This window comes from Spea bombifrons, chromosome 4, assembly GCF_027358695.1.
Source record: "Spea bombifrons isolate aSpeBom1 chromosome 4, aSpeBom1.2.pri, whole genome shotgun sequence".
NCBI lineage: Eukaryota > Metazoa > Chordata > Amphibia > Anura > Pelobatidae > Spea > Spea bombifrons.
Window position 1 is genome coordinate 31364822 of NC_071090.1, and position 11410 is coordinate 31376231.

The window sequence follows — 11410 nt, forward strand, 5'->3', positions numbered from 1 at the left end:
GAGGCTTACACTAAGTCTTTACATGCAGGGACATAGCTCCACACAGGGAATGGGGGGGCAGGTTCAAAGTACAGTTATAATCACAATTCTTTACATTAAGGCATCTACTCTGAAAATGACAGACACCAAGTATTCCCAAAAGGAGGGGCGGTGTCTCTTTGGGAACCAAATCCGTCTTTTCATCTCCTTACGTTTCTGTTTTCTATGAGCTATTTGCTGGATATGAGTGCATGGCAATGCTGTACATTCTAAATGTCTTGGTAAAAAGACATTCATGTCTCTATCCACATAGTGTAAAACAATGATATCCCACTTTGGCCATTTAAAATGCTTGGAGGTTTGGGGAAATAATTTTGTTATACACCCTCAGGCTGTGTACATAAATAACACACCAACAGTCGGGTAGACCAACGTAAGCCTAATAAGAATGAAATCTGCATTCACCGGCTGAATTTCCTAGGACGCTGGCCGGTAGGGAGTTAAAGAATGACAAAGGGAAATCCCAAATGGCATGGCTCTTTCCCTCAAGGGATTACAGAGAGGCTGGAGCGGCCTGGTGTGCGCCGGCCATCAGTCATCATGTTAATCAAGTCTGAAATACTGCACAAAAAGCCCTGAATTAGTGTCAACAAATGCCTGTGTTTACATTGTGCTTATTATATAGTTAGATTTGCCCAATACATCTAAAAATGGAAACCTCTCAGGGCCAGTAGTCCCTTGAGTCGTATGTACATAAACGGTTTGTAAACTTTCATTGTGTCTTTTGTGTTCAATACGAGGACAGAGGGTACTGGCTGAGAGAGTGCCTTTATTTATACATCTCTCCATTCCCAAATACTTTGTTTCCGACGCCATACAATGGATGCGGTTGTACTCAGTTTCCATAGTATCTCTTTTATGGTTTTAGGCGAAACTGCATTTGCACTGTCCAAGCAAAATGTTTTTCGTTACCCCATTTAGTAAATTTAGTAATATTAAATGGCAAGGGGCAATGTAACCACTGTTGCGTATCTTGAATGGCCCAAAAAAAATAGTTGGCATTAGGGAGTTATTAGAAGTGTGTAGGAAACATCAATTTCTTAACGCAACATAACACGTAACAGTGCTCTAAATTAACAAGCCTAGAACAGCTCTCCAATTGTTCATACAAGGCCATCAGACACATTCTGCCTACACACGGCTGGGCACCCAAGGGCCTATTCATGTGATAATATCCTCCTCCACTCTGACATTTCACACATCTGTTTCTTACAGGACTTCTCATTCTGGAGCCTTAATGGATTTACTGCTTAAAAGGCCAAAGGCACAAGTTCACAACAGAAAATACATGTTGGCCTCAAACAGGGATAGGCAAAGTGTCCATGGCAAGGCTTGTGAAGGTCCACAGAACATTAAATTGCCCACCACAGACCCCAGTAAATGTCCACCATGAGCAATGTTGGTGCCTACCGCCGACCTCAGATTTTCCTAAAAAATTTCATCACCAGGCATTTGATTTCGCCAGGTCAAACGAATCACAAAGTGTTAGAACAGACCGACCTAGTCCTTAAGTAGCTTAATTTTATTGTGGTAGCCAAAAAGCCATTAAATTCAGTCTGCAATTTTGACAATACGCTTGGGGTAACAAACGTTTGGACTACACGCAAAGTTTATTAGTGACATACAACTGAAGGCTGAGTACAAGTTTTTATATCAATTTTAGTGCACATTCACATTTATGAATGCATACTATACCCAAGTGTTTATTATACTCACTATAGTACAGAAATCCTCCCAATGTCAACTGGCGTGCAACACACCGCAAGAAGTAAATGAAAGGCCCACTGTAAAGTAATAGTCTGAATAGTATCAGTCCCGACGCGTGCAAAGGTTATTTCTGATAGTTTACAACACCGGATTAAAAGTTGACCGTGACATTTTAAGGAGGTCATATGAACAGAAGTGGCCAAATGAAACAGAAAATTATTACATGAGTATTTAATATGATCTATGAAAGGCCATCAGAACCAACTACTTTTGTGGCACTAAAATATGTTCAAATCTTCTACCAAGACCCTGTTTAGTTAATAAACCCCCACCTGATTCGGAGGAGAGGCTGAGCTAAAATCAACAAGGAAAGGTTTACAGCTGTCCTGAAATCTCCAGAATAGACCCCAAAGAAACGGTAGCAGAAAGGGGGGGGCTCTGCTGGGTGTGTGCTTTGTGTGCTTTGCTTGGTTGCGCAGGAACAAGGTACTAGACACGATACTGTGCTTATCAATAAGAGCAGCCCTGCCCCATGCATGGTGATAAGGTTAAAGGAGGGTGTGCACAGGATTTCAGTTTCAGTTCACACAGTGAGAGATCTCTGTGTCGCCAAACACAAACAAGTTCATTGGTTTAAGGAAAATGGGGGGGTTATTTACATAAAGAGTAGTTTTAAACAGTGAATTTTGGAGAATTTGGACACTGAGGTGTTACTGAAAGATTAACTCAAGAGAGTCCTTTCCTTGGTCAAACAACGATCGGGCAACACATTTAAGTAGTCAACATACAGAATGTTACTTTGCCCCCATAAGGATTGGGTCAGCATAACGATGTTTCAACGGATATTACGGTAATAACTGTCCTATGGACGGTCAGCATGTTTTCTGGAGCAGGTAGAATATTACTTGTTACTACAATGCATTCTAGAATCTTGACCTGTGGGCTAATATAAAGTACACAAATTGCCTGCTCTGTAAACCACATTAATCGGTGCATATTATATATATATATATATATATATATATATATATATATATATATATTATTTTTTAACTCAGAACACATAAAAAAGTTCACCCAGCAACATAAACACGAATTACAGCATTAACCTGGCACAGGGAGAACTACTTATCAGCATAAATCCTGGAAGGGCCGGGTGTTTACCAACAGTACAACAATGTACAACCTTTTAACCCGAAACACCTACGCTGCAGGGCAGGGCTAGAAATGCCCGGTAATCTGTGACAAGCAAAAAACTAAACACATTAGGACCTGTAACATATGATTAAGCGATGCCGATTTTTCTAGATCACTAGTAAATGTTTCCCTGATGAAAATGAAACCATGGCTTTTCAGTCAAACTGCATGGACATCACGGGGTTCTAGGCCAGTCCCACCAAGACATTTTACTTTGGAACACATCCAACCCATGGCAGAACAAGGTGTATTCCAACCCAAGGGGCATGCAAATATGGTTACGGGGCTCAGGTTTTATCAAAATTATTAAAGCTTTTAGCTTGTTTTAGATGCTCTCATGTTTACAAAGGCATTGTTTTAAAGTATAGATTTTTGGGTGCTAAAAATAAAGCCGAAATCCACCATTGTGTGTCCTCCACCAGCTGTGCTTATGATAACACACATGGCATTTCTTATCAGAACTCTTAAATGGCAAGTTATTGTATTTTGCACATTTGTTTAAAAGGTCTTCATAGCAATGAAATAGACCCTTTAAAGGCCAGATATTAGACGCAGAGCTCAGCTGGCACTCCTAGACAAGGAGAGCTTAATGGACAGCATGGGATCATCTATTGTGTGAACTATATCACGCTCAAACAAACAGAGGGGTACAATGTCAATCCTGAAACAGTAAAAGGTTTCTAGAAATCAGATGAATGTATGCCGGAATTAGGATTTGGTCTCCTATCTGTAACTAAATGCTATTTAAACAATCACTAAAAATGTACTCTTGTACAGTTTGGTGGCTTGTGTGACCTCATCAACTACAGTAAGACTTCCTAGGTTACATGGCAGGCAGGATTACCGGTAATTGGTATTGTCAAAATATCTTAACTGCTTAAGTACTAGAGACATATTCAATACAACATATTTAGTCAGCTGTGTAGCCTCAATGCAATTCTGCAAAATACCCTTCACATCACCATGTGGTGTGATTCTGTGACACTTTATGTTTTCAGATTATTGCTGGTTCTCCGCAACCCGTTTCTACTGCAACCAGCAGCAGGAGGTAAAACGGATACTAATCAAGCAACAAATTATAAATAGCCATAGAGGAAGTTCACACACCAAATGTCTAATCTATAGAGCAGGAGATCAAAACGTGGTCTTCGTAAGCAGGAATTCAATGAGCGTTGGGTGTGCCTGCTTTTATCTCTTAATGACTGGGGTGTCTTACGTTAGAATACAAATCCCATGGGCACAAATATTGTGCCGTCGCATATTTTATTCTACATACATGTTCTGCACTTAAATGGAATATAGTTTGATGAGTTTTTAATTTCCCCAACTTAATCTATCTTGTAGTGCCAGATGGCTCTCACAGTCTCAAAAAAATGCCCACACCCAACTTTCACACTATTTGTGGTGGCACACCTCTTATAAATCGTTTTAGAACTTCAGCCAACTCTGGTGGCATCTCAATGAAGCCTTGCCTTTAATCTGCCGATCATTCGTGTTATGTGTAACGCCACAGACAATAATTAATACTGAAAAGAAAGTCACTATGTAAAGGCACTCGCAGTATGGAAGCCATCATGACACTTGCTTTAAATCTGCTCTCATTGTATATCACACCTACACTATCCCATATAATTATTATCTTTTATTTACATAGCGCCAAGAATTTAGGCGTAGCTTCTTACAATACATATATATTCAAAGAGTGCGGCACATCTACAACTGACAAACCAAGACAAACCGCTGAGGTGATGGGGTGTAGAAATAAACAAGGTATAGAGAAAGAAGGAGAGTGCCATAGATGACTGTGGAAGTTGTATTTGTGGCAGTTAAGATATGAAGGGTTTTATAATTTTTATTCTTCTTCTTTCAAACAGACAGAAATATGTGAGGATAAGAAGAGATGTCCCCAGAAGAAGATATTAGTAAGAACAGGTTTGCTTGACCGCTTGAAGGTTTTTCGCTGTGGTATTGGGTAGAAACAGGAAGGGTCAGGAGACCAGAGATTTGGAGAAGTTCAAATGAGCATGGCTGGGAGTGAAAGGTTACAGGGTAGACAGTTATGTTGGTGCCATCTATAGGTTAATGGCCTGGAGTGGAATTAGGTCAGGTGATCAGGTGTCTACATAAAGAGCACAGGGGTAGGTTGGTTGTATGCTTTATGAGGGATAAAGGAGGCAGTGTTACGAATACTGTTAGAGTGGACAGGGCAGCAAATGGAGCAGAAAAAAGAGAAAAAAGAAATGTACTGTTGTTACAGTTATTCATGCCTTCAAAATGTGCTCTGCATATTATTCTGCCTCTAGAAGGGTTATACAGGTCTGATTTCTAAAAGATCTATACTCAATATACATATTCTGCTGTACTTACCTTATCCTAGTTCCTGAGAACATGGAATTTGTGCAGAAGACATCATAATGCACGTTTCCTGTGACTTAATTAGTCATTTTTCTTTTTAAAAGAAAGTAGGTTTGTGTTCTATTCACATGACTTTAATAGAACACTTTGGGTACTACGGTATATATATATATATTAAAAGCAAATCGGGTGAAAAGACTAAAGAGTAGTCTTCACCACAGTCATTGTCGAAATGAGAATTCTCTTCTCTACCGGATATGACATAATAGCTTTAACTTCTCAGAGCTACAAATGCAAACAGTTTTCTCCAGCTTTTTTTCAGTTTCACTAATTTCTTCTCTCTGGTCCACCAATTTGCCACTACTAGTATGACGGCCAAACTGAGTCTGTCTTATCACTTGCCACTCAATGATGAGAAGAGCCCTCGATTTGTCTAAGTCTATCCATTCTAGTCTCCTCATTCCCCTGAAGTGTTATATAAATAAAAGATGATAATTACAATTCACACATGAACAAACTGACATGGTGGCATCTGCGGTTTGCTTGACCGCTTGAAGGTTTTTCGCTGTGGTATTGGGTAGAAACAGGAAGGGTCAGGAGACCAGAGATTTGGAGAAGTTCAAATGAGCATGGCTGGGAGTGAAAGGTTACAGGGTAGACAGTTATGTTGGTGCCATCTATAGGTTAATGGCCTGGAGTGGAATTAGGTCAGGTGATCAGGTGTCTACATAAAGAGCACAGGGGTAGGTTGGTTGTATGCTTTATGAGGGATAAAGGAGGCAGTGTTACGAATACTGTTAGAGTGGACAGGGCAGCAAATGGAGCAGAAAAAAGAGAAAAAAGAAATGTACTGTTGTTACAGTTATTCATGCCTTCAAAATGTGCTCTGCATATTATTCTGCCTCTAGAAGGGTTATACAGGTCTGATTTCTAAAAGATCTATACTCAATATACATATTCTGCTGTACTTACCTTATCCTAGTTCCTGAGAACATGGAATTTGTGCAGAAGACATCATAATGCACGTTTCCTGTGACTTAATTAGTCATTTTTCTTTTTAAAAGAAAGTAGGTTTGTGTTCTATTCACATGACTTTAATAGAACACTTTGGGTACTACGGTATATATATATATATTAAAAGCAAATCGGGTGAAAAGACTAAAGAGTAGTCTTCACCACAGTCATTGTCGAAATGAGAATTCTCTTCTCTACCGGATATGACATAATAGCTTTAACTTCTCAGAGCTACAAATGCAAACAGTTTTCTCCAGCTTTTTTTCAGTTTCACTAATTTCTTCTCTCTGGTCCACCAATTTGCCACTACTAGTATGACGGCCAAACTGAGTCTGTCTTATCACTTGCCACTCAATGATGAGAAGAGCCCTCGATTTGTCTAAGTCTATCCATTCTAGTCTCCTCATTCCCCTGAAGTGTTATATAAATAAAAGATGATAATTACAATTCACACATGAACAAACTGACATGGTGGCATCTGCATCCTGAATCACAGCATGGCTGGTATATTACAGTTACACAAACCATGATGTGGTTGGATGACTGCACCGGTTTAATATACGTAAATACGTCCCCACTTGAGATCCAGCAATTTTAGATCCAAATTTGCAGGAACGATCAGGAGCCCTTAGGTCCATCACATCATGATACATTTTATGAATTTTTGTTCCCTCTTTTGGCCTCCTCGGTCTCTTCTCTTTGCTATATATTCCACTTCTTCCCTTTCTCCACTTTGACTCTCCCCATTCACTCCCCCTTTTCAGCTAGCTGTAGAAGCTGTCAGCGGGATACGCGTGGAGAAGTGAACGCTACATACTGCCACTATGTGAGCAAACAAACTGCTTATGGTCAGTAAGAACCTTATGGGGAAAAACACATTCAGTATATTATATATATATATATATATATATATATATATATATATACACATATATATATATATATATATATATATATATATATTACAGGGGAAAACCTGAACTATACAGATACCCATGGTGGCATCCATTATATATAGTATACCACGGTGGTATAGACATGTACTGAATTTACATACCATTCCAAGAAAGCCCAGATGCTTACCAAAGTAGCAGCAAATTGGCTACTTACACACACCGCTTGAAAGCCTTGCTTATTTTTATGTCATCTACCTATAGGATCAGCGGTAGGGGCATTACTCTCGCCATAATGGTCAAACGGGGTATCATTAGTTTACAGCCAGCTGCCCCAGAGGGGCCAAAGCACCATCCCACAGAGATACGACCATCATCACATCTCTCATAATTAAAAAACAAACATTTGAATGTTAGAACCGGTCACACTGCAGTGAGATCACGGATCATTTTGAGAGAGAATATGCCTGTATAACCTGTACAGCAAAGCTAAACAGAGGCGCACTGTGATCACACACTATGCTACAATACAGTTACTATATCAGCTCCCATAACAAGCTCGCGGCTTGACACAGGTCTTACGCATGCATACAGAGGGCAGCTTACGTGAAAGCTCTACTGAAGCAGAATTAAAGGGACAGCGATCATCATAGAGAAATGTGACCACCGCATTCCACGGGTGAACATTAACGTGCCAGGAAATGAGATACCGCAATTAGCGCTCCCGCTATTTACCAACCTTTTTATATTATTTTACATGACTTTATAACACCAATAACTCTTGTCTTTATACAAGGCTGAATATTGAGCAGCGGCAACAAGCCACACTTTATTTAAATATTATTTATTATTTAAATGCAATATGCTTAAAGGGACAATTATGCCAAGATTTATTTTGTAATCACAGGTCTGTGAAGCTTGTGGGCTGAGATCAGATAGAGTAATTCAACGTGACTACTGCTTTAACTATACCTTTAAAAACTAGCATGTCGTACAGAAGGCCACGGCAATTAAAACCGCGTAGCGGTGGTGTTGGGGGGGTATCTGGCTTGTGTCTATTAAATTCACAGATACTAAGTCAGGTGGAACTTCTTAAAGGTCAGACCCTACGCATTATGTGGCCCAACCCTCGGAATAACGGATAATATAAGGAAAAAGCCATCTTTAATCCCACCACTGTAATTAAACTCCTTTCACACACACTATCAAAAGAAGAGGAGCGATTCTAGTGAAACCGTGAAAACTGTGCGAATGACTGTGAAAGCATGGGAGGGGTGATCTTTTAGACACACAAGAAGTAATTGTGACATACCCCCACACACCCCACCCCAGGAAACGACAGCGTTTACTACATCAGGGCATTTCTGTTCCCAGAAAAAAAACTTTCTTAAGTACTGGAAAATCTAGCTATACATTAATTTCAGTAACTGGGCGTGAGAAAAGGGGAAGGGAAACTAGGTTATGTATAAACAGCAATTATGGCAAAAAGCGGTATCGTTAGGGACTTGCATTTCAGCTTTCCTCCAGTCGCTATGGCAACTGCATCATGCTTGACCTACTCTTGTTTTATCATTAACCGAGCATTTGGCAGGTGTTTCTAGAAAGGCACGGGTTAACACGTTCCAGGTCTCTGTCACTGTAATGATTAAGAGGCTCAGGTCTCAGCACCATGAGGGTTGCTTAACTAGACACACATTGGAAGAGCCCGTCATTCATTGCTCATGCGCTCAGTGCAGGGCACATTGGGGGATCTCCTGGGCAAAGGTGGAGCTGTCACTGTGACTCACCTCATTCATGCACCTGCGCTGGTTTCATGGAATTCCGGCAGTGTAGGCTGAGGACCTGGGGCTGGAGTTTACATCGGATTAACCCTTTCATATAGACATGTACCATGTTAGCCAGAGAGGCAAAACGGGGACATTTTTCTTTGGAGACTATCTAGGTGCCTTCAACAAGCATATTATAGCTATCAAGTATATAATATGGCATATAGAATGTATAATATGCCTGAAGAAGAGACCTAGATAGAGTTGTTGATTAAAGCAATAAAAGTACGACTTTACCAGATTCGCTCTTCTGCTGACATCACTCTGTACTCAGAGGCATGGCTCCGGTCCCATTGGAACGGGTCTCAGCTCCGGTTCAATGACAGCAATACCGTAGATAAGCCGTTTACTGGGAATAGTTCGCAGCACATGTTCATAATCGCCACTGGATATTCCTAACTCAGTAACAGTAATGAGCAGCCCCCAGTATGTACCTCCACTCTGAATCCCCCGGTAAAATCAGCCCGGAACCGTGACCCCACCGGCTGTCACTACCTCTGGATCCCCCGGTAAAATCAGCCCGTAACCGTGACCCCACCGGCTGTCACTACCTCTGGATCCCCCGGTAAAATCAGCCCGGAACCGTGTCCCACACCGGCTGTCACTACCTCTGGATCCCTTTGCACGCACTTATTCTCTCCGGGTAAGCATGCCCACAGACCCCATCACACACAGCCTTACCTTATACACTTTTCCGAAGGCTCCGTCCCCGAGCTCCCCGATGATCTCCCACACCTGATTGGGGTCCACATCCCTCCGGACGTGTTCGTACTCTCTCAGCCTCCGCTTCTCAAACGTGGAAAGCCGCAAAATGCGGCGGAAATTGGCGAAAGCCATAACCGGCCGCGGCTCTCAAACTTTCTACCGACTTGACAGGAGAGAGCTGGAGCGGCCCCCCACCCCACAGCCGGAGGAGGGTTTCACCAAACAAACTACGAGCGGCCGCTGGGGAACGAATGAACGGCTCACCGCTAGGCGGACCTGGAACCGCCGGGACCACGCCCCAAAGGCGTGGCCTAGTAGAACCGTCTTACCAGATAGCTTACTAGATACCGGAGTTAACCCGATGAGCGTCTCCGAGAGAAACTAAAGCTAGATGTGAGTATAGGTCAACCGAAAGACTCCATTTGATCCTGGCTTTGGCATTGTATGCCTTTGCAAATATCCCATGAACATTGATTTGGCGTTGGGGGTCCGTGTAGCACCGGCTGAGGAGGTGCCATCCTCTCATTGTAGGATGTGAAGGTGTCAGCTCCAGACGGGGCGACCCTGACAGTCCCTTCCTACCCTTTACTTTTATTAATGCATCTTTTCCGCTTTGCCTGTCCTTGTTTCTTTCCAAACCTGCCACCCGTCCAATAAATGAACTAGAAAACCATTCTTATCTGAAAGTGAAACCGTCAATTCATACTCCATATTTTGCCCAAGACACGTGTTTTTGTTCGTTTCTGGCCCATTCTTTTTTGGGCAACAAATAACATTCCCTACCCAATCGGTTTGGACATCAGCGAAAACTACACTATTTGGGAGGAAGTTCACCTTAGGGCTAAATCGTGTCGCTTTCAGTGATGTCCTCTCCCCTGATTCCCTCTCTACTATATACATTATATTTAATAATTTTATTCTATCGCAATGTTTGATTTTTCTCTTTTGTGCACTTCTTGTATAAAACCACATTCATTTTGCCATATTCAAGACCACAATCTTAATCTGAGATTAGAAAACCAACACGTTCAGCAATCTTTTCATTTGATGCACTGGCATGTTTGTTCGTGAATATGCTAAGCCACACGGACAACTGCATGTGACTGATCTTCTGCATATTCCACTGAGGAGAGCAATCAAGAGTTTATGAGTCTATTGTAAGCATCTAAGATTTCAGACTGTTAGGAGCCAACTCTAATGATGCTCAGTCAGTCAAAGGCACAAACCTCTAAAGATTTTAACAAATTCTGGGAATTACTTGTTAGCTGCCTCTGTCATAAAATCACAATGCAGTATTCTAGTTCCTCGCGTTGATTTGACAAAAACTTAAAAAAGTATAGCGTATGATGGCGCTATATTAAACAAATAAAAAGAAAATGCATAGAATCGGGTGACTTTGCTGCTGTTCATGCAGAGACATCCGTACTCACTTAACCAATACATTGTACAGTTTTGGAAAAGGTCTTGCTTTCAAATGAATTATAAGGGGATCCTCTGCAGGAAGAACTGAGAATTACAAGCAGCTGTGCGTATTCTCAGCTTGATACCTTATTTCCCTTATTTCTCAGTCTTGTACCATATGGCTGGATGTTTCTGTCTATCAGTACACTGCATTGTAATATTGGCATTTACGTTTGTACACAAATCACAGATATGGTCAGGGGCGTCCGCAGG

General features: G+C 41.3%; 1 protein-coding gene across 1 annotated transcript in view; it reads right to left on the reverse strand.

The window, feature by feature from the left end:
• STK10 (serine/threonine kinase 10) overlaps positions 1-9971 on the reverse strand; it is a 47125-nt gene extending 37154 nt beyond the window's left edge. The window contains exon 1 of the mRNA XM_053464705.1: positions 9713-9971. Within this exon, the coding sequence (XP_053320680.1) occupies positions 9713-9868 (156 nt within the window). The 5' untranslated portion in view covers positions 9869-9971. The remainder of the gene's footprint in view (positions 1-9712) is intronic.
• Between the last annotated feature and the right edge of the window lie 1439 nt (positions 9972-11410).